At 43.5% G+C, this 24,556-nt stretch overlaps 1 protein-coding gene across 1 annotated transcript in view; it reads right to left on the reverse strand.

Annotated features, from left to right (window-relative positions):
- LOC126293385 (F-box/LRR-repeat protein 7-like) overlaps positions 1-24,556 on the reverse strand; it is a 52,656-nt gene that overhangs the window by 19,985 nt on the left and 8,115 nt on the right. The window contains exons 3-4 of the mRNA XM_049986593.1: positions 20,251-20,452; positions 1,938-2,242 (exon numbers count right to left, since the gene is read on the reverse strand). Of these exons, the coding sequence (XP_049842550.1) occupies positions 1,938-2,242; positions 20,251-20,452 (507 nt within the window). The remainder of the gene's footprint in view (positions 1-1,937; positions 2,243-20,250; positions 20,453-24,556) is intronic.

Here is a 24,556-nt window from a genome sequence, read left to right on the forward strand (position 1 = left end):
CAGAGATTAATTCCAAATTAATGGTATTTATCCTGTACAGATAGTAATTCCCTGAATTTTCCCCAGCTTTTACAGTTAAAAACATTTTTTCCAAGGCAAAAACACACTATACCCCAGCCTACAGTATTTTTTATGTCAAGTGACAACATACTTTCGCTTGAAACTGCAAAATTTATGAATCCTTTGAATGATAAATGTTTTACACAGATGAACTTCCCAGCACTTCAGGAAACAAGAACAAACAATGTGTTTTGGTACATTGCAGGATCTGAATATTTCTGATAAGCACAATTACAAATTTCACACCTGTGCACTTCAATTTTTCCAAAGAAAAGCCATGTATGTGTAAATTGTTCAAGAACTTACTTTTTTTTTTTGAAGGATTATTATACTTTTTGCCATTGTTATTGCATAATTTGTGGTCTATGAAAGAAAATAATACAAAAACTAACCTTTAAGCTGCGTCTTTTTAGTGTGTGTTCCCCTTTAAGATACATCAGACACAAATGTGCTAGTAAAAGTTAAAATAATGCCATAAATGGCTGCTTTTCTGGGCTCAGAATTTTTGTGTTTCTGGTTCTCAACATATTGACTTTTGAATGCTCCGTGATTTAAGAAATTCTTTGCACATTCTCACAAGTAAAATATTTTCCTTTTACGCAAGATTAAATGACAGTAAAGCTTCCGAAACCACCATTTGCAATATTTTCCTGAGACTTGTTAGAAATGTAAACAGTTTTGATTTTGCACTCACTGAAAGCAGTTTGTTACCAAATACTGCATAGTCTCCATCCTAAAACCTGACATTTTGCTGTCGGCAGATGCTCTAGTGTGCACTGCATTTTGTTGTTGTAAACAGCACATTTTCTTTGCAGCTAAAGTTTTATTTTGATGTTATTTTCTCAGTGTTTTACTACTGCATTATTATTCTGCAGTAATGGGATAAAGTAAAATTCTTAGTAAAGTGTTGATTCTTAGCTGTCAAAATTACAAAAATTTAACAAACCTAAAAAAATAATTCCCATAATTCTAAAAGAACTCCTAGGTGTTTCCTGGATGAAAAATTCCAGTATTTTTCCAGTGGCATATACACCCTGCTGTAATTGTAGCATTACAATGTTCAGTTTTAACTATTATGTCATTTTCCATTAAAATATGGGATCTTTTTTATAACCACACAATTTTCATCAAAAGTACACTAAAAAACATTACTAGACAAACAACAACAACTATTAGCTCACACAGTGGGTTCTATGACAAGTCTCAAAGCCAGTGTGTGTCAGAAAAATGTTTCCTAATCCTGGCTTCTTTTTTCAGTGTTATGCCAAACTAGTAACTATGCAAATGTTATGCCATTTCTAAGTGGAGGCAAAAAAGAACGGATGGTAGATGATCACTGATGTGGAAGTGTGAAAGTAATGAACCTAGAATGGAGATCTGGGGGACATTTCAAAAACTTCCTGAGTTACAGGTTGTGACTATGCAACCACTCACTCAAGATGGTATTACTTAAATTTTAAGCAACAGTTCTTCATTGCAACACACCAAAAGCAGTCTAAAAATCATGAAAAGCTGGAGTAGCCAAAAACTGGATGCAGGAAAAAGTTCTGCTGGGTACTCTTAGAATTGAACTGAGTACAACCTAAAAAATACAGCTCAAACAATGTCACGAGTGGAAGTAACACCACAAAAAATATGGCAGCTTTCTTAACATTGCCCATGGGAACAAACACAGTTTTCTCAAAAATTTGTATTTAATAAGTGCCTTAAGTGCCTTGTATACACAAGAATGAAATACACTGACCAAATTCTCGCTACAAGAATCCCTGCAATACTGTGTTATATGAAACTATTGAATGTATTTGAAACATATTTGTGAACCGAAAGTCAACTCTAGAAAGCTATACAATTTTATGAGGAGAGGTAGTAACACTCACCTTTTTCCAACCATTGCCCACTTCATGCGTACAGATTTAAGAGTGTTCCTCTTGGCATTCAGGAAGTACCTCAGATCTTCCATATCAATAGTCATCCACCCAAAGTCAACCTCGGCTAGTCGTGGGCACCCGTCACCCAAAGGTCGCAGCACAGGAGTGTTTTCCGAAAAGTACTCTTCCAGATCCAGCACACGTAGGTGCGGTAAATGCGATACTGCCTCTGAGAATTTCTCAGACTTCAGTAGTTCATTGGATATCCTCAGAGTGTGTATCCCGGAACACTTTTCAACCAAGTTCTTCAGCACCTGGAACCAAACAATTCCCTTACTCTGTACACACCCACAAACAAAGGAATGGAAAACAAAGGAATACCATTACTGGTAGTTTAAAAATACTTTTTGTCCATTCCAAAGCATATGACCAATTTACAGCACTAGAAGTTGCTAATTACCATGACAGATGTATCAGTCTAGTGAAGGAAAGTTAGTTAGTTAACTATTAGTCATGAATGCAACCACTTCATCCACAATCACCAAATTAACTACTTGCCACCTAAAGACTCCTGTAAATGACCCAACTATTTGCCAAACTTAAGTAATTTTGTCAAGTAACTGACAGTTTGCAACTGTTTTTTGTGTGTCACACACAGACCACATCTGACGTGTTAGAAATTTGACTGATAGCTATATTGACAAGATGGCAGACATTTGTTGTTGTTGTTGTTGGGATGTTTAAGGGGGACCAAACAGCTAAGGTCATCAGTCCCCCATTCCAAAAAAACGGCGAAACAAAATTTACGGAACAGGTAAAACCCCAAGGGGGGAGGAGACGCCCCTCCCCCCAGTCACTGAAAGAACACCAATGTGGCAGCGAACACTAGAGACAAGAAGAGTACAGACGAACACTGGACAGAAAGAAACGGAAGAAAAGAAGAGGGCCGGAGACTGGTTGACTGATCATGGGAACAAAAATTGGGAAAGAGTCAACCATCCGAATACACAAATTAAAATCTGCAACCAATGAGACACTCGAGGCCAAGATACACAGAAAGGGAAAAGGACAGGTCCCCCCTAAATGGAAAAATAAAAAGGACTACCACGGATAAAATTTAAAACGTCGTCAGCCATGGAGGCATCGTCACATAAAACCAAAGGCAACGTGCCCGGGAGATTAAACGTCTGCCGGAGGGTGCGTAGGCAGAGACACTCCAACAAAATGTGGTCGACTGTCAACCGGGACCCACACTGACACAGGGGGGATCCTCCTGACGCAAAAGATGTCCGTGCGTCAGGTAGGTATGGCCGATGCGGAGCCGACACAGGATGACAGAGTCCCTGCGAGAAGCCCGCAGGGAGGACCGCCACACATCGGTCGTCTCCTTAACAGCCCGCAGTTTATTCGGAGAAGTCAGGCTACGCCACTCGTCACGCCACATCTGAAGCACCTTACGGCGCAACGCCAGCTGCAAATCACAAGCTGGGAGGCCGATCGCCAAAGTGGGGGTGTCGACCGCCCCTTTGGCCAGCCTGTCGACACGTTCATTCCCCAGGATGCCAACGTGACCTGGCGTCCAAACAAAGACCACCGAACGACCCGAGCGGGTAATGGCAAAAACAGACTCCTGAATAAAGGATACCAGAGGAGAAGAGGTATAGCAGCGGTCGATAGCCTGGAGGCTGCTCAAGGAGTCACTGCAGATGATGATGGACGTACCTGAGCAGTAACGCATATGCTCAAGAGCGCGCAATATGGCCACCAGCTCTGCCGGAAAAATACTGCAGCCAGCCGGCAAGGAGCACTGTTCAACATGGGCAGCGTGAGCAAAAGCGTAGGCAGGACGACCATCCACCAGGGAACCATCAGTGTAGACAGGCTCACAGCCTGAAAATGAGGCGACGAGCGCAAGAAAACGGCGACGGAGGGCCACATGCGGAACCGAGTCCTTGGGTTCCCGTGCCAAGTCCAGGCGGACGGACGGACGGGTCATACACCAGGGAGGCGTGGGTGCATAGGCCCGGAAGGGCGGCAGAAGAGGGAACCACCCCAGTTCCGACAGCAGGGACTGGACACGGACAGCAATGGAAAGCCCAGACCTAGGTCGCCGGTCGGGCAGAGGGAGGACCCTGGCAGGGAAAAGCAGGCGATGATTGGGTTGGCCTGGTGAACAATGCACGTGGACAGCATAGTCGGCGAGCAGTCGGTGGCGGCGAATCCGTGGCGGCGAATCCGCAGCGGGGGAGCCCCGGCCTCCACCAGCAGACTATCCACGGGGCTCGTACGGAAAGCGCCAGTTGCAAGCCGAACCCCACAGTGGTGTATGCGGTCCAACAACGTCAACACTGAGGGTGATGCAAACCCATAGGCCAGGCTCCCATAATCAAGCCTGGACTGCACAAGGGCTCTGTACAATCGCAACAGCGTGCAGCGATCTGCACCCCAAGACGCGTGGCTCAGGCAGCGGATGGCGTTGAGGTGCCGCCAGCACTTTTGCTTCAGCTGAGTAATATGAGGAACCCATGTGAGCCGGGCATCAAAGACGCGTCCTAAGAAGCGGCTAGTGTCCACCACTTCAAGTAGGTGACCGTCAAGGTAAAGTTCCGGATGAGGGTGGACCGTCCGACGCCTGCAGAAGTGCATAACTCGAGTCTTGGCCGCAGAGAACTGAAATCCGTGAGTCAGAGCCCATGATGCCACCTTGCGAATGGCTGCTTGCAGCCTGCGTTCGGCGACTCCTGTAGTCATTGAGCTGAATGAGATGCAGAAGTCGTCGGCATACAAAGGAGGAGACACCGACGACCCCACGGCTGCAGCCAGACCATTAATGGCCACTAGAAATAAGGAAACGCTCAACACCGAGCCCTGCGGGACCCCATTTTCCTGTATATAAGATGAACTAGAGGCGGCACCGACTTGCACCCAGAAAGAGCGGCGCAATAAAAAGTTTTGAAGAAAAGCTGGGAGCTGACCACGAAGACCCCACTCGTGCAACGTAGCAAGGATGTGATACCTCCATGTAGTGTCATATGCCTTCCGCAGATCAAAAAATACAGCAACGAGATGCTGACGGCGTAAAAAGGCCGTACAGATAGCAGATTCCAGCCGCACCAAATTGTCCGCAGCAGACCGGCCCTGACGGAAGCCACCCTGGGATGGAGCGAGGAGACCGCGCGACTCAAGGACCCAACACAAACGCTGCCCCACCATACGTTCGAGCAATTTGCACAAAATATTGGTGAGGGTAATGGGACGATAGCTGTCCACCGCCAGAGGGTCTGCACTGGGCTTCAAGATGGGGACGATAACACCCTCTCGCCTTTGCGACAGGAACACGCCCTCGCTCCAAATGCAGTTAAAGATGGTGAGGATGTGTCTCTGGCAGTCCCCGGAGAGATGCTTCAGCATCTGCGCGTGGATGCAGTCCGGTCCTGGCGCTGTATCAGGGCAATCGGCGAGAGCAGCGAGGAATTCCCTCTCGCTGAAAGGAGCATTGTATTTTTCAGAACGACGTGTGTGGAATGATAACGGCGTCCGCTCGGCGCGCTCCTTTAGAGAGCGAAAGGCAGGAGGGTAAGTTGCAGTCGCAGAGCTCGTAGCAAAGTGCGTGGCAAGGTGGTCAGCAATGGTGGCAGCATCCGTGCAGACAGCGCCGTCCAGGGAGATTCCAGGGACACCCATAAGGGTCTGGTATCCATAAATCCGCCATATGTGGGACCACACGAGCAACGGGGAGACACGGGAGCCCAAGGAGGAAATGTACCTCTCCCAGCACTCCTGCTTACACCGTGCAATAAGACGACGGGCCAAGGCACGGAGCTTCTTAATGGCGATGAGGGTCTCCAGAGACGGGTACCACTTATGACGCTGGAGAGCCCGCCTACGGTCGCGAATAGCCTCAGCAATCTCCGGCGACCACCAGGGGACAGCCTTCCTCCGAGGGAGTCCAGAAGAGCGGGGGATGGCAGTCTCGGCCGCAGAAATAATTGACGAGGTCAAGACACGGACCACCTCGTCAATGTCACCCTGTCAATGTCACCCTGTGGGGGAGAAGCAATGGTGGCAGCGGAAGTAAAAGTCGGCCAGTCAGCCCTGTTGAGAGCCCAGCGGGGCAGGCGCCCAGAAGAATGACACTGGGGCAGTGACAAATAGATGGGAAAATGGTCACTACCACACAGGTCAGGATGCACTCTCCAGTGAAGGGATGGTACAAGTCCGGGGCTGCAAAGAGAGATCGATGGCCGAGAACGAGCCATGGGCCACACTGAAATGCGTGGGAGCACCGGTGTTCAAGAGGCTAAGGTCGAGCTGAGCCAACACATGCTCCACAGCGCGACCGCGGTCATCGGAGACAGTCCCACCCCATAGAGGGTTGTGGGCATTGAAATCGCCCAGAAGCAGCAATGGCGGCGGAAGTTGAGCCAGACATGTCGGGGGAGCTGCCCACACAGAGGAATGTAAACAGAGCAAACAGTAATAGCCGGCGAGAGCTCAATCCTGACAGCGACTGCCTCTAAAGGCGTCAGAAGGGGTACTGGCGAGCTACAGACAGAGTGGTGAACAAAGAGGCAAACTCCACCTGAAGTTCGTTGACCGTCAGTGCGGTTCTTATAGTATCCACGATAACCGTGAAGGGCAGGGGTCCGCATTACTGGAAACCAAGTTTCCTGAAGAGCAATGCGGAGAACAGGGGAAACACTCAGAAGCATCCGGAGCTCAGGCAGGTGGCGGAAATAACCGCCGCAATTCCACTGGAGAATGGAAGCAGGAAGGGACTGGGAGGGCGTGAAGGCGACAGAGGCAGACGGCGCCGCAGAGTCAACGGCCGCCACTGGGCGAGAGTCAGCTGTGTCCATAGGAGAGGCCCCCGAGGGTTCCGTGAGGGCGAGATCCGCGGCAGAGGCGAGGATCTCCACCGCATCCCCAGAGCCAGAACTATTGACAGCAGGCGGTACTGAAACTGCCGGAGCGTCCTTCTTGGACGCGTTCCGTTCCTTCTTCTCACGTCTGTCCTTTGGCTTAGAGGGCTGGGAGAGTTTCTCTGAAGGAGCGTTGGAGGCTGAGGACGATGCAGAAGCCCTACGACCAGCAGGTGGAGGAACCTTCAACAACTGGCTGATATCCGGCGGGGTAGCAGAAGAAAGGGAAGAAGGGAGGGCCCCGAGGGACCCCTTCCGCGAGAGAGGAGCCAGCAGAGACGACGCCGGCGGAGGAGGGGGAGGGATCGAGCCCCCTGGTTTTGGAGCAGATGTCACTCCCAAAGCATGTGCGGGGGGAGTGACAGAAGGGGGTTTGCCCCCAACTGCTAAGGGGGCAACAGAGGAAGACTTGCCCCCAGACACGAGGGGGGGCAGACAGATGTACGGCCCCGAGGGCCCACTGAAGGTGCCCTCGAAGGCCAAGATAAAGGCACCGGTGGCCACCCTGTTGGTCTTGGGTCCTCTGTGCACACGACTGACAAAATGCACACCACGTCGTTCCAAGTCAGCTCGTCATCGGACTGTAACAAGAGGTCGCGATGGTAAATAATCCCCTGGACCATATTTAAGCTACTGTGGGGAGTGACGGTAACAGATAAGTCTCCCAGCTTATCACACAAGAGCAACACCCATGACTGGGCTGGGGAGGACGTCTTGAGGAGGATGGACCCATTCCTCATTTTAGTCAACCCCGCCACTTCCCCAAACTTATCCTCCAGGTGTTCCACAAAAAACATAGGCTTTGTCGAGAGAAAGGAGTCACCATCAGTCCTGCTGCAGACAAGGTATTGTGGTACATAAGGCTCCTGCTTGGCACTAGATCTGCGTCCCTCCCATGGCGCAGCCAACGAGGGGAATGACTGAGGATCATATTGTGCAGCATCGAATTCAATTCTGCCTCGCTTAGAGACGCTGGTGGCAGTGCGACCACCAGCTTGGTGAGATTTATTGCGCTTCATTGCGCCACATCCGCCCAGATGCTACCTACTCCGAACGAGGGCTCTCCCCAACGGCGCCACCCAGCCAAAGCAACGGGTACCTGGCCGATATCCCATTGCCCGGAGTCCCCGTGCCCCAGACAAGATGGGCACATACTCCTTGGCATGCATGGGGAGGAAACAGCTCTGGCATCTGTAGTGCGATCCCTGCGTGGTGAGGGGGCTACCACCAAGAGGGTACATGATGACCCCACCACAATGGACTGGCTACCGTGCTGGATTTTAGGTGTTGAAAGGGTCCACAGTTGCCGTGGACGCTAAGAAGGGGATTGCGCACAAGACGAGGAGGCAACCCAGAAGACATGGGGTGTAAATCCCTCCACACGACAATAGATAGCATGCAAGATGGAGGTGCACGATGGACCAATAGAAAAACACCACGTAAGGCGTCCTTCCCCAAATGGCACGCACTAACAACAGAAATTTTGAAAATGGCAGGTCAAACCCAAGTGGGGACCATCACATAAGGCCGAAACTTGGGAGACTCCTTTTAGTCGCCTCTTACAACAGGCAGGAATACCGCGGGCCTATTCGTACCCCGAACCCGCAGGGGGACAGACATTTGTGTTGATGTTTCACTGTGCACTTTGGCGACAGTTTTTTTTTTACAATTTCTCTCACTATCTTGAGTTTCCGCAATTTTGGAAACTACAGTCTAAGATAAAAACAAAGGAACAGTAGTGTGTTGCCTTTCTCCCAGCCACATATTACACAGGAAGATGTTAAGAAGAAAATGAACATCATATGAGGTGCAACCCAAAATACGTAAGAATTTCATTGTAACAGTTAAACCAATAACAAAACAACATTCTACCTCTAGAGGTCTTGTGGTACACGTTTTAGCTACAGCAGCACAAAGTTGCGTCAGCTTTGGTGGATGCATTTGTGGGTTGTAGTGGTGCATGTCTGAACTGCTCCAGTGCTTCTGTGAATTGTGAAATGGATAATGTGAAGGAGCAACGAGTTTGCATCAATTTCTGTTAAATTTGAAGAAAACTACAGCTGAAATCCACCAGTGTACACTGAGTCAAGCTAGAACATTTCATTTCATTGATTCAAGTGCTTCAAGGCAGGCTGAGAATCTGTGGAGGATAAACATTCTGGTTGGCCGTCTACATGTCCAACATCAGAAATGATCAACTTCAGTGCACAATGTGATTAACAAAGACTGAAGGCAGAAAATTCATGACATTTGTAACAAACTTGGGCTGCCGTACAGAACACACCAACAAATTGCATCTCATGAATTGAACACGAGGCTAATTGCAACGAGGTTTGTCTCCCGCCTTCTCCACATTCAACTAAGTTCACTGGGTTATACAGATGTCATATGTATCACAGTTTGGAGAGAGATTAAAAGCTTTTTAAAAAAAAAAAAAACAAACAAACAAACATTCGATATGCAAATCACAACTGACCCGGCAGACGTCAATAGAGTAATTGAATTCTTGCCATACCTGGCCCAACATGTCATCATTGACTGGCAGTCATTTCCCGTATTCTGTCCCATCATGTGATGTGGTAGAGGTGGTACATACACCAGGTCATTAATGTGTCCCCAAAGAAAAAAGTCACAGTGAGTGAGATATGGTGATCAGGGAAGTCATTTCATGAAACAGATGTCCACTTCTGTAGCACAGCCGATCCATCTATGCGGCAGCTCCGTGTTCAAGTACCCACTAACTTCACAATTAAAATGGGGTGGAGCCCCATCCTGCTGGAAAATGAATGGAGAATCCGACTGCATTTGAAGCATCAGCCATTGCTGCAACACGTCCAAGTAGGAATATCCAGTGACTCCTTATGAATGTCTTTCATATGCGCTCCACATTCACTTCACTCACAGTGGGAAGTCTGCTTTTCTTTGCCGGGCACAAGCAACCCGCCAGAATGAATTTGTTGTGCCAGTGGTACATGGACGCCTTTGTTGGTGACTCCTTACCGTACTTGACCATCAGCAAATTACCAAACTACACTGTGGCATTATACATTAATAAAACTTTCAGGGTTTCGCTTCAAAATGACATATGTATGATATCTGTACTATGTTTGGTTCTTGTGCAATAAATAATTTAAAGTGTTCCCGGACTATGTACACCCTGTATTTATCTATTTTAGCCATTCCTTGAGCAGCAGCTTGTTCTCTCTATCTCTTTTCATCTGCAGTGCTGAAGTCACTGCAAGAAATGATTTGCCTGCATTGGAAGCCATTCCCCTGGTGCCAAAATACTTTGTATCATGTTGCACGCAGCGTTGACAAAAATGGGGATAAAAATTTGATAAACTGTTATGTCTGCATGCTTGTTGGACAAATTCAAAGAAGGGAAATAGTGAATCTGACAAACGAGTTTGATCATCTCCAGGAGTCTCAAGACAAAGGCCGGTATTCACCATGCAAATGTTTCAGTCTTCTCTGGCAAATCTTGAGTTTGTTTTTATTATCAGTGTTATCACTGCTTCCACCATCCTGCACTTTTTCAATACAAGCAAATGTTCCACTTGAAATGTCAACATTTTGGTACAATCTAACTCAACACACTTTCCTTACTGCCAGTTTTGTTGAAGTCTAGGGAACAAACAGCAGGCTCGTCAGTCCCTTATTCGAAGAATATCCAATATGGAATATGTGACAAATCTGACTGTCTTGTGAAATGTACATAGTAGCGACAAAACTGAGGTGCCAATAACAGTACTGACTCCAAAGATGAGAAAGAGTTGCATGTGACACTTAAGTATATTTATCAGGTTGGTCAGCAGGCTAGGTCCAATTACAAACCCACAGGCCTTATCTGTGGCTGGGGTAAGACATTAACGAAATTAATAATGCATGAACACAAGTACAGTTGACAAAAGTAAAATGAGGGGAGATAGATAAACAGGTTGGTAAGTCAGTGCAATGGAGAGTCCTTTGGGACTTTACAAGTGGCAAGAGGCATCCTTTCTGCAACCATCCCACTAATAACCCAAGGGGTAATGATATGCACTTATACATATAGTAATATTATTGCATACACGAAGTATAAAAGGACAATGTGTAAGCGGAGTTGTCATTTGCACTCAGGTGACTCATGTGAAAAGGTTTCCAACATGGTTATGAATGGACAATGGAAATTAGCATACTCTGAATGCAGAATGGTAGTTAAAGCTAGACACCTGGGACATATCATTTTAGAAACTGTTAGGGAATTCAATAATCCACTGTCCACAGTGTCAAGAGTGGGCTGGGAATACCAAATTTCAGGTATTACCTCTCCCGCTGGACAACAAAATGGCTGACAGCCTCAATGTAATGACAGAGCAGCAGCATTTGTATACAGTCGTCAGTGGTAACACACAAGCAACACTGCCCAGAATAAAGCAGAAAGCAATGCGAGATGTACAACAAATACCTGTCAGGCCAGTCCAGTGAAACTTCGTGTCAATGAACTACAGCAGCCAGCAGATTACAGGTCTGAGTGCCTTTGCTAACAGCATCACATCACTTGCAGCACCTCTCCTGGGCTCGTGACCATGTCTGTTGGACCCTAGATGGCTGCAAAACTGTAGCATGATCAGACAAGATCCAATTTCAGTTGGTAAGAGCTGACAGTAGGGTTCAATTCTGGCACAAACCCCATGAAGTCATGGACCTAAGTTCAAACAAGACTGTGCAAGCTGGTGGTGGCTTCATAATGGTGTGGGCTGTATTTACATGGATTGGACAGAGTCCTCTGGTCCAACTGAACCAGTTATTGACTGGAAATGTTTATGCTCAGCTACTTTGAGACCTTTAGCAGCCATTTATGGACACTCCCTACCAATCATGGAATTTGCATGGATGATAATGCACCATGTCACTGAGCCACAATTGTTCACGAATGGTTTGAATGACTTGGACAATTTGAGTGAATAGTTTGGCCACCCAGAGCACCAGACATGAATCCTAGTGAACATTTATGAGACATAATTGGGAGGGCAGTTCGTGCACAAAATCTTGCACCAGCAGCACATTCACAATTGTGAACAGTTATAGGGGGCAACATGGCTTCTTCAGGGGATTCGCAATGACTTGAGTCCTGCACTGCACAATATTAGGAGGTATCCCAAGACTCCTGCCACTTGAGTGCATATTCAAAGTGTTACAGACGGAAATAGAACCCACTTTCACCAAGGACTCAAAAAACTTGTGCTTTTCTGTCACATGCTAGTACCAAGGATGAGGAATCAATGTTACATTTGTAGGAATTACATGCAAGGGCACTCAAAGTAAACTAGGTGTGGCAGACAAAGGACCAACCACAGTTAAAAGTAATTTTTTAAAAAGTGTAAAATAAAAATGAGTGGAGTCACTGGTAGGGTGGTAGGATCAATGACCCTGTATGTGGCAGGAGGCACCCCATCACTAAACAGATTAAAACATTAGGTCTGAGAATGAAAACAAGTTTCTGAGATGAAACAAAAAACCAGTTCAACTGTCTTTATTTCATTGACCAACATTAGAGGCAAAGCATTTGGAAGACTGTGCACATCATGGAGACCCAGGAGGAAGGGGATTCTACTTGGGCACGACCTACTACTTCCTTTAAGACTCCACAACCACAATATAGCAATATAGGGGTGGCTCATTACAGAATGAAACTACGAGTTAATCGATGGAAAATAGTATGGTAGATTTCTTCTGGGAACACACACACACACACACACACACACACACACACACACACACACACACACACACACACACACAGAGAGAGAGAGAGAGAGAGAGAGAGAGAGAGAGAGAGAGAGAGAGAGAGAGAGAGAAGTGTCCGAACTATCATAGGGAAGGTGAATAGTAGAATTCAGGAAAGTGGGGTTCATCTATGACAGAATGTACAAAACCCTAGTGCGACCCACACTCGACTAAAAGGAGAGATCTAAGCAATTCAGGGGCAAGCCGCTACAGTTGTTACCCATTGTTTCATCAACATGTATTACATAGAAGCTTTGTGAACTCAATCTGGAATCACCAGAGAAAAAAAGACGTTCTTTTCACGAGACTGTTAAGGAAATTTAGACAACTGGCATCTGGCATTTGAAGGTGACTGTAAAATCATTCTACTGCCGCCAATGTACATTTTGCATAACAAGCATAAAGATAAGAGAAATGACGACTTTTACAGAGGCACACAATCACTTTTCCCTCACTCTTTTTGCAAGTGGAACAAGGAAGGAAGTGACTAAGTAGTATAAAATACCCTCAACCATGCACCATACAGTGGTTTGCAGAGAGTGAATGCATAGCTGCCCACCAGATATTCCTCTCCAAGCAAGTAGAGACCATCTCTGCAGAGACAGACCTGCACCCAGGATTGTCAAAACAAATAATCGCTTCTCTGATCAAGTGGTCAGCCAATTTGTTCCCTAGGACACCCACATGACTAAAAGAGAGAGAGAGAGAGAGAGAGAGAGAGAGAGAGAGAGAGAGAGAGACACTTTCGCAAGTTCTGTGACTAACAAGGAACTCCTCGAGTGTGACATCACAAAAGGGCAATGGTGATTACGACATCTGATGCCCCCACACATTGTCTACCATGCAAACACAGTAACTACTAATGGCAACAGGGAGCAGGACAGGAAGTATGTAATGGTGAGCACGACAAGAGGCTGCAGAGCATAGTTGAACTGCTTCACCAAGAGAGATCTCAGAACAGTGTTGATGGTATTGATACACTACAGAACAATGGCAACAACTACTAAATGATAGATGAAATATTATCATTTCTAGTCAATAGAATTGATAGTGTTTTGTACATTTGACTGCATGAACAATGAACACGAGGAGTATAATGACAAAGATATTTGCCTAGCAAATGATAGTGATACTGAAACATGTATTGAGCCATGTATGAGCATTGCCTGACAAGAAGCACATATCCCATCTCCAGTGAAATGTTGTAAAAGACAGCCTTTGTACAAGGAGCAGGTGATAAACAATTACATACGAAGGTCATCCCCAGCCTAGTTAAAAAATATATATCAACAGAGTTTGAGTAAGTCCACAGCAGTATGACCACATAGTGAATAAGAAAGAAGAATGCAAAATTGGCCCAAAATTTGTAGATGAGAAACTTATCTCAACATTCAGTGAGAAATTTGTTTTCAACTCTGACCAATTGGAATTTGAAGAGGTAATACATATGAATGGAACCCTGGAAATTAGAGGTACCAAGAGAGTCATACCAAGATCAAGTAATCTCACTGCCTAATGCATTCATACACAATTATGCCGACTCAATCTGGACAGTAAATTGGCTGGACAGTTATGCTGTGACAAGTTGCAGGTGCTCTGCCCCTACAATTCTTTCTCATGTCAGATCTTGCAAGGGCAGTAGGGAATATTTACATCAGAACAAGCAATAGTGAGAAAAATTGGTCAAAATAACTTGCCTCTGCTCAATTCCTGGTCTGAGTATAAAAATCTTACTCCTTTAAAGCAAAACATCCCTCCTGAAAACATGTGACATTGCAATTCATCAATTCGTACCAGTTGGAACTGGCAGGAATTTTAAATAAAACACTGTACATTTTTACAGTAATTTCAAGCATAAGATGCACCTGAATTTTGGTGGAAATCTGTCAAAGATAAAAGGGCATCTTGTAGTCTTAAAATACGGTAATGCAGGTGCCACACTCTGGTAGATACATTGTGAACTTCATGACCAGTTTCACAAGGGGCTGAAAGTTCTTTAGCTGAGGAACTAGTTTTCAAAATATAGTGCAGGACTAGAATAAGAATGAAATGTATTTATACAATAAGATGCGTTTTTTCTCAAAATTTGTTATTCAAAAAATACAGGATAACCTTACACTTGCAGATTAAACTTTTGCCACTGATGTTAACAATTTTTCCGTTGTGCAGTAGATTAGAATAGGGTCTTCTGCATTTACAGTTGAATAATGCCAATTGAGGTCACGTGTAGTTTTATTTTGAAGAATTGAGAATGGTGGCCATGACACCGGCTCAGCTGAGAACTGCAACGTAATGGGGTAGAAGAGAGGTGAGAGTACAACATATTTCGTCACACTGTCAGCCTTGTGAATGTATGAAATGCATCCCAGCTAAATGTAAACATCTACCACATTTAAACTGCAGTTTGACTGAATCCACTTGTCTAAATTGAAGTGACTTTAAAAACATACATTTACTCAATCTCTCTAAATAAAAGGCAATATCCTGACTGACTCATTGCGACTGACTAGTCAGCCCAAACCACTAAGAGTAGAAATTTGAAGCTATGGATGTTACACTGTCAATGCCATTTATAAAGGGATATTTTCAAAAATCCAACCCTAAGGGGGTGAAACGGGATGAACTCTTTTTTAAACTGTCACTATTAAGGCAATTTTGAAGCTAGACCCACAAAAGTTGGTTTCTCAGTCAGAAATCAGTCTTTCAGCATTTTTGGAAATTTAACCCTTCGAGGGTTGAATAGCAGGTGAATGCTTTTTTTCTGAAAATGTCCTATTACTCAACAACTACTAAAGTATTCTTAAGCCTACACTACGAACATTGGTATTTGGCTTCTTGATTAAAAATAAAAATTCGTGTTTCAGTGTTTTTCGAAATTTAACCCATGAGGTGGTGAAATGGTTTTATGAAAATATTTTAATACGAAAGCATTCTTAAAGATAATTCTATGAACATTTAAATTTAGCTTCTTACTGGGGAAAAATACGTGTTTTTATTTTTTGGAAATTAAATCCCTACGGGAGTGAAACAGGGAATTAAAGCTTTTATGGAAATTTCATTGTGCATGCATTTGGGAGCTAAATCTATAAAAATTTGTACTTGACTTCTGTTACAAATAAAACATACTTGGCAATATAAAATATATGCATATCACTATATTTGAAAATTCATCCCCTAAGGGGATGACAGGGTCAGATTGACTCATCGCCCAGCCCAAATCACTAAGGATAGAAACCTGAAGTTTGGAGAGGGTGTGGATATTACACTGTAGGCATCGTTTAAGAAGGGATTGTATAAAATTCCACTCTTAAGGGGGTGAAATAGGGGATGAAAGGCTTTTTGAAAGTATGTCCCTATTAAGGCAATTTTGAAGCCAGAACTACAAAAACTGGTATTGGGTTTCTCAACCAGAAAATAAAAAATACGAGTTTCAGCATGTTTGGAAATTTAACCACTGAGGGGGGAAGATAGTGGGTGATAGTTCTTTTGAACATAATTACTGAATAACTACTAAAGGATTTTTTAAGGCCAGATATGACAATTGCTATTTGATTTCTTGGTTAGAAATAAAAAAATTCATGTTGCAGTGTTTCTGGAAATGGAATCCGTAAGGGTGTGCAATAGGGAATGAAAATTTTTAAGAAAACATTTCATTACATTAAAAGAAATTCAAAGCTTAACTTATGAAAACTGCTACTTCACTTTTCAGATATAAAGAAATATTTGTTAAGTGATAAAGTTGCTATGGAAATATCTCCACAAGAATGCAAAAGGCATGGTAACAAAAAACTGTGGACTCTTAACTACCAGAAGCTGTTTTTGGTCAGAAGAGCATTTGAAAAACACCATGCCTAAATGGCCTTCACTAGTGTGAAAAGCTTAGGTGTTTCAAGTTGTGAAGACCATAAAAATCCAATTAAATGAAAACAAAAATCTCACATGAGCTAAGCCAGTAGTATATATTTCTGCAGGAGTCTCTTAGGGATCACCAGCATACTTTAACATTTCATGAAGCAATGGTAACAGTCGTGAGGTATGTTTGGAAGTACGGAATAAAGGAAAATCTAAGCATATTTCATGTCTACATTAACATGAGAATGCGAAGTACACTCCTGGAAATGGAAAAAAGAACACACTGACACCGGTGTGTCAGACCCACCATACTTGCTCCGGACATTGCGAGAGGGCTGTACAAGCAATGATCACACGCACGGCACAGCGGACACACCAGGAACCGCGGTGTTGGCCGTCGAATGGCGCTAGCAGCGCAGCATTTGTGCATCGCCGCCATCAGTGTCAGCCAGTCAGCCGTGGCATACGGAGGCTCCATCGCAGTCTTTAACACTGGTAGCATGCCGCGGCAGCATGGACGTGAACCGTATGTGCAGTTGACGGACTTTGAGCGAGGGCGTATAGTGGGCATGCGGGAGGCCGGGTGGACGTACCGCCGAATTGCTCAACACGTGGGGCGTGAGGTCTCCACAGCACATCGATGTTGTCGCCAGTGGTCGGCGGAAGGTGCACATGCCCGTCGACCCGGGACCAGACCGCAGCGATGCACGCCAAGACCGTAGGATCCTACACAGTGCCGTAGGGGACCGCACCGCCACTTCCCAGCAAATTAGGGACACTGTTGCTCCTGGGGCATCGGCGAGGACCATTCGCAACCGTCTCCATGAAGCTGGGTTACGGTCCCGCACACCGTTAGGCCGTCTTCCGCTCACGCCCCAACATCGTGCAACCCGCCTCCAGTGGTGTCGCGACAGGCGTGAATGGAGGGACGAATGGAGACGTGTCGTCTTCAGCGATGAGAGTCGCTTCTGCCTTGGTGCCAATGATGGTCGTATGCGTGTTTGGCGCCGTGCAGGTGAGCGCCACAATCAGGACTGCATACGACCGAGGCACACAGGGCCAACACCTGGCATCATGGTGTGGGGAGCGATCTCCTACACTGGCCGTACACCTCTGGTGATCGTCGAGGGGACACTGAATAGTGCACGGTACATCCAAACCGTCATCGAACCCATCGTTCTACCATTCCTAGACCGGCAAGGGAAATTGCTGTTCCAACAGGACAATGCACGTCCGCATGTATCCCGTGCCACCCAACGTGCTCTAGAAGGTGTAAGTCAACTACCCTGGCCAGCAAGATCTCCGGATCTGTCCCCCATTGAGCATATTTGGGACTGGATGAAGCGTCGTCTCACGCGGTCTGCACGTCCAGCACGAACGCTGGTCCAACTGAGGCGCCAGGTGGAAATGGCATGGCAAGCCGTTCCACAGGACTACATTCAGCATCTCTATGATCGTCTCCATGGGAGAATAGCAGCCTGCATTGCTGCGAAAGGTGGATATACACTGTACTAGTGCCGACATTGTGCATGCTCTGTTGCCTGTGTCTATGTGCCTGTGGTTCTGTCAGTGTGATCATGTGATGTATCTGACCCCAGGAATGTGTCAATAAAGTTTCCCCTTCCTGGGACAATGAATTCATGGTGTTCTTATTTCAATTTCCAGGAGTGTATTTGGAACAAACAGCTGTGTTCTCTAGTCCCACCATAACCACAACCTCACATATCTCAACATATTTGGAAGAAACAGTCAGAACTCTGACAACCAAGATAACAAATTTCACTGCTGCTTACATACAATATGTTGCCTATTTGCTCACCTCAATGATCAGGTAAAACTAGCATCCGAGATGACTGTGGTGGTGGTGGTTGTTATTTGTTATTAATATGAATCATTTCTTTTTGTTTATTTCTCCTTGTGTCAATATAATGCAAACAATCATTAAATGGCATAAGTTTGGAATAAGTATAACAACTTTTCCAGGCAGATACTTTAGTCCAATACAACAGTTTGCAGCATTGATTAGGCAGAAAATGCTAACAGTAAAATTTTCTCAAGAAGGAGGGTCGCCTTATATTCAGGTCTTAATACCAGCTTCTCATTTTCAGTAATTTCACATTAATAAACTTTTCTGATAATGTTACCACTTTGTTTTGCAAATAAAGGACATTTGCCAACTTTTCATCAAACCTAATGTCAAATTAAAATGAGATTCGAATACTTGTTACAATATAATTTGGAAAGAATGGATAAAACAATCAGATAAAATCAGATAGCGGCAGTAGAGCAGTATTAAACACCACATCAATGAAACATGTAATGGGCACTGAAGAATTATCAGTGTGGCAGCAACACAATTTGCTCACATACACACGAAAGTTTTAATGCAGATAATACTGAATGATAAATCCATGGAGTAAACAGTAATGTCACAGATACCTACAGACAGGCCAACTATGAACTGGATTCCATTTACGAAACTTGTCAACACACCGTCTGATCATATTCCTCGCAAAGGAGATTTTTGTTTTTGGTTTTGGCTGATAGTACACATTGTCAGTATTTGTGTGCTGGCAGTGGAAAAGTGGGCATAAACACCAACAGTCATTGCTAATGAATTTCAGAGACAGGTCACTGACAACAGAAAGAAGTGTATATTGTTTATCTGTTTTATTATTCTGCATGCTGAAAGTTATATATAATGGCTTTCAGCAGGGAATGATTTCATTTGTATGTAATGGGACAGTAAAATTCTTATTTCAGATTAATCCTTCGAACTACCTACACAGCTTATCTGGTGGCTCATATTTCTGCAGTCCACAACATTTTTAAGACCATATTTCCATGCAGATGTGAATAAATGAACAATTCATTTTGATCTGAAGCACCAAGGTTCTATTATTCCTTACTAAATTGACCCTTACCATGTCTCAAGAGTGAGATGACGGATGTAGGATACTATAGCTCTGGTCAGGCATATTGGCTGATGGCTGTTAGTGCCCTGCTGCCAGACAATGACAAATCCTAGACAGTCACATGCACCTCTGTTACATCAAAATTTCTGGTTTGGTCAAAAACAATATAATTACGTTTTTGCAGTGAAATATTGATTTAGGCTATTTCAGTCATATCATTATGGAAGCAATGTACAGGGTGTATCAAAAAGCCATCAAATTTGGCTCATCTATATTTCTGACACTAAAAAACATACAATGAATTATTTTTTGCTGAACATACTTTTCATAGGGGTTCAATATGCCCCCCATGGGATGCAAACTGTTCCCACACCGCAGCGAGCATGTCTTGAGTTACAGCATTCACAGCTGCCGTTATGTGATACCGCAGTTCATTCACTGTTGTTGTTGGTAACAGAGGCACATAAACAGAGTCTTTTATAAACTTTTATAAACTCCCACAATAAATCACATACAGTCAGGATTTCTGTGGACGGAGGGAGGGAGCGGAGGCGAGAGGGAGGGAGGGACATCCAGGGTCATTAGCTTCAATGCCTTCTCAATCCTCTTTGTGAAATATGTACCACTCGTGAACTTGAGTATTACAGTAGAATCTTCAAACACCACAGTCAACTTTTTTTCTTTCAAGCAAAATTTCATGCAAATTCTTTGATCTATATTATTCAAAAATTAAAATATGTAAGTCTCTGAAATTAAATTCTCATTACTTTTGATCACACCTCGCATAGTACTTAATGTCAAATATTTAAAAGAAATATGGTAACCAACATTAAGCAGCAACACTTTACAGAATGTTAAACTTACAGAGTAGCTGAGCTTCTGCGTGTAATGCAGGCGCAGCTCGGAGAGTCTCTGGCATTTGTTGTAGAGTGCACGGAAGACACCAGATTTGGCACCTCGCCGCATGCAAACTTTACGCAAGTTTGGCACATCACAGAAAGTCTGTATTGCCTCTCGGTCAGTCCTGCCACCCTTGCAGGTGTCCGAGTCACAATCACTCCAGCTCCTGTCGCACAACAATATGCTGAAAGCTCATTCCTGAATAGCTGCTCAAACATTTGACAAAGTGAACTTTCTTGCATAACACTATAGTAGCTTATTTTTTGCTTCTATAACAAAAGTTATGTACCACTGAACCCACAAGCAGTCAGACAGGAATAAACCCTTACCTCTATTAAATGATGCTATCTGTAGATACAAAAAGAGAGAGAGGGAGTAGCAACACAAACTTTTTAACAGCCAGTTACTTCACAGCAAAAGAAAGGTTACATGCACAGCTGGGTAACGTTAATGAAAAAGCTAACTTCACTAATCATCAATCCATTACTAAAAATGTAACTTAGTCAAACTTTAAAGCATTACTTTACAGCTGATTTATTGGAAGTTAAAGTTACTCGTTAACTTTTAACAGTAAACTTTATGTGGCGAGTACTGAAATGATCAAGTGAATAAAACTTATTACTGTTGCTTCAATAAAAATGTTTTCACTAGGGGTAGGTTTAGGTGGGACATAGAAGATAAATAAATAAACAGTTTAATCTTTTAGTTTTATAATTATTTAGTTATCAATATTAAATCAACAGGAGAATCAGCATCTGGCATAATGTGCATATTTCCCTTTATGAACATCACTATGTTAAAGTTTTCATCCAAGAGTACAGCTCATTTAGGAGACAAAATGCCTTCACCCACAGAAAAAAATTCATTGAACTGCAGCACTATATGGGTATTTTATTTAATAAATGAATTAACTAAATTAAGGCTCTAAGGCTGAGCCCTAACTGTCTTGTTTAGGCAATCAATTTACAATTGAAAAGTATTTGTTTCCACCATCTGGGTACAAATTTAACGTAATAATTTAAACACGGCCACAAATTTTCATTAGTTGCAGAGCTAGAATCTAATTCCATTATTTAGTTTCCACAGTCAGTCAATCCACTAACCAACTGAAAGTAGTATTTAACACAAACTCAGTAAACAAGCAAACAGCCACCAGCTAGTCAGTCTATCTCAAACTGTTTACATCAATCGTGTACACCTTGGTGTAACTGCACATCTATATGATCTGAACTTGTCAGAATGATTTCTACAGGTGGTGTGGCATCAACACTAGGTACCTAAATAACTTAATGGACTCCACGAAAGTTAAGGAGTTACGAGTCTGTTAATGTTTTTTAAAAAGTTAATCTGTTAATTGGAAAGTTGACTTGAGAATTAATGCTGTTGGGCCCACCTATGGGTATGTGGAAACAAATGAACCTTCTCTACCTTTCTCACTAATATTTATGTCACACTATCACAGAACAGTTTTGATTAGACAAGTAGGTGTTCCCTGAGGCTGTCTACACCTAATGCAATTCTTGTGCAAACATCTGACATTAATAACTATTTTTATTATAACTGTCATTAATTTGTGGTAGATGAAACATGTTTTGAAGTTATACTTTTTTGATGTTTTATTCTGGCCAACAAAAAACTGAGATAGTTCAAATTTGATAACTGACGACGATGACAACCAGGATTCAGCAGGTTTCCTCTTCTCTGTGTAACACATGAAATGACAATTCAGTAAAAACTAGTGATACATAGAGTGGTAAAACATGTGGAGATTAACTATAGTTTGACTTGAATGGACACTTTTGAAATGTTATTCTGTTAAGTCATGAAGTTAGTGATGTGTGTGACTTTGACCACTGTAGCTTAAATATTTTAGCCACAATTCAGATCTGAAGGGATCTCTCTGAGTAAGTAGGCATTCACAACATGTTCTTAAAAAAATTTTGTTAGTTTCATCTTGTTAGATAGCAAGTTATTTTTTACTGGTTTTTACTAACAGGGAGAAGTCCCTACCAGTGGGATCAACTTTTTGAAACCATCTATAAGGTGATGTACGTTGAGATCGCAGGTATCACACTGCCGTCATTCACCCCAGTATGCCCTCATTTGCGAGTAACTGACCAAAAAAATAAAAATTTTACGGGACATTCACCAGTGGTCAAAGAGAGATTTTGTAGGTTGGTCATGTGGTGTAACTGTAGCTTAAGGCCTTCACATGCTCAATGCTGTGGCTTCATATCTCGTCACAAACTTTAAAATGTTTTATTTTTAAATATCAAAATGAATGATCGATATTTTTATTTAATTAATTGGTTTAAGTGTAATTTTATTTCTATTCCTTTGTCACATTTTAATCATATGAGTTTTCATTTGGTTTCATTGTTTCTTTATATCATTTTTTTGCACATGGAATTTTTGTGAATGTGGATTTAATAATGATTTCAGAATGAGATTTTCATTCTGCAATGGAGTGTGCACTGATATGAAACTTCCTGGTAGATTAAAACTGTGTGCTGGACTGCTTCAGTTCTGCCAGTACCTCACATCTCCTACCTTCCAAACTTCACAGAAGCTCTTCTGCGAACCTTGCACAACTAGCACTTCTGGAAGAAAGATACTGCGGACACATGGCTTAGCCACAGCCTGGGGGATGTTTCCAAAATGGGATTTTCACTCTGCAACAGAGTGTGTGCTGATGTTAAACTTCCTGGCACATTAAAACTATACGTAGATCAATGTGGTACTAAATTCCAGTTACCCCGTAGTACCGAGTCCACCTCACAGCCTCTTAATATTCTTCTCCCTTTTGCTATTAGCTGCAGAAATTGTTTTCATACTTGGGGGAAAAAAGCATGAAAACAACTCAGAACAGTTACATTAGCAATCATAATTGTTGCCCACAAATGAACTTGTTAATAGTGAAAAAACAGAAGGATAATGATGTAAGTCGAAGCAACAAATCAAAATACATACCAATGAAGGATTCGAACCTGCAACTCCTGCTTACTAGGCAGATGCACTGGCCATTCCACCACACAGGCACTGTCTCCCTTCCCACCACAACCAATGACAAGCAAACAGATCTACATATCTACAATATATACTCCACTAGCCATCAGGCGGTGTGTGGTGAAAGGGACTATTCGCACCAAAGTCATATTTCCCCATCTCTTCCACTCACGGATTGCGCGAGTGAAAAATGAGCTCCTCAGTACGAGCTCTAATTTCCCTTATCTTTGAATGGTGATCATTGAGCGATATGAAAGTTGGTAATGTATGCTCTACATCCATGGCAAAGATCGGATTTTGGAATTTGGTGAGCAGCCCCTTCCGTTTAGCACATCGTCTATCTGCAAGTGTGTCCCACTTCAAACGTTAAATGAGATTTATAATGTTCTTGTGATGGCTAAATGTACCAGTCACAAATCTTGCCGCTCTTCTTTGGACCTTCTCAATCTCTTGAATCGGACCCAACTGGTAAGGGTCCCAAATAGACGAACAATACTCTAAGACAAACTAATGTATTGCAAGCAATTTCCTTTGTTGAAGGACTGCATCACTTCAGGATTGTACCAATAAACCGCAATCTAGAGTTCACCTTACCCATTACTTGTGTAATCTGATCATTACATTTGGATTACTTCGTATAGTCACACCCAGATATCCGACGGATGTTACTGCTTCCAAAGACTGGGCATTTACTTTGTACTCTTACATTACTGGGGATTTTTGCTTTGTTATGAGCAGTAGGTTACACTTACTAATATTGAGAGTTAACTGCCAGCCATTACAGCAAGCATTTATTTTCTGCAAATCATCACTGATTTTTTCACAACTTTTGTGTGATTACTTTTTTTTTAGACTACAGCATCACTGGCAAATAGTCTAATGCTGCTGTCAATACCATCAACCATATTGTTTATGTAAATCAAAAGCAGTGGACCTATTACACTGCCCTGGGGCACACCTGATGTTACGCTTGATTCTGTAGAAGTCTCCCCATTCAGGACAACATATTGCGCTGTTAGAAAACTTTCTATCGAGCCGCGTATGTCATCGGATAGACCCTAAGTGCGCACTTTTTGGAACAAGCAACAGTGCGGAACCTAGTCTAACGCCTTTCGAAAGTCGACGAATACTGCATCAATCTGGGAGCAGCTATCTAGAGCCTGATGTATATCACGCACAAAGAGGGCCAGCTGTGTCATGACCACTGTTCCCTAAAACCAGCATGGTTTTAGACCATGCTGCTTCCTGCAGATGAGCTTCTCTG

The sequence above is a fragment of the Schistocerca gregaria genome, chromosome 10 (assembly GCF_023897955.1).
Source record: "Schistocerca gregaria isolate iqSchGreg1 chromosome 10, iqSchGreg1.2, whole genome shotgun sequence".
Classification (NCBI taxonomy): Eukaryota; Metazoa; Arthropoda; class Insecta; order Orthoptera; family Acrididae; genus Schistocerca; species Schistocerca gregaria.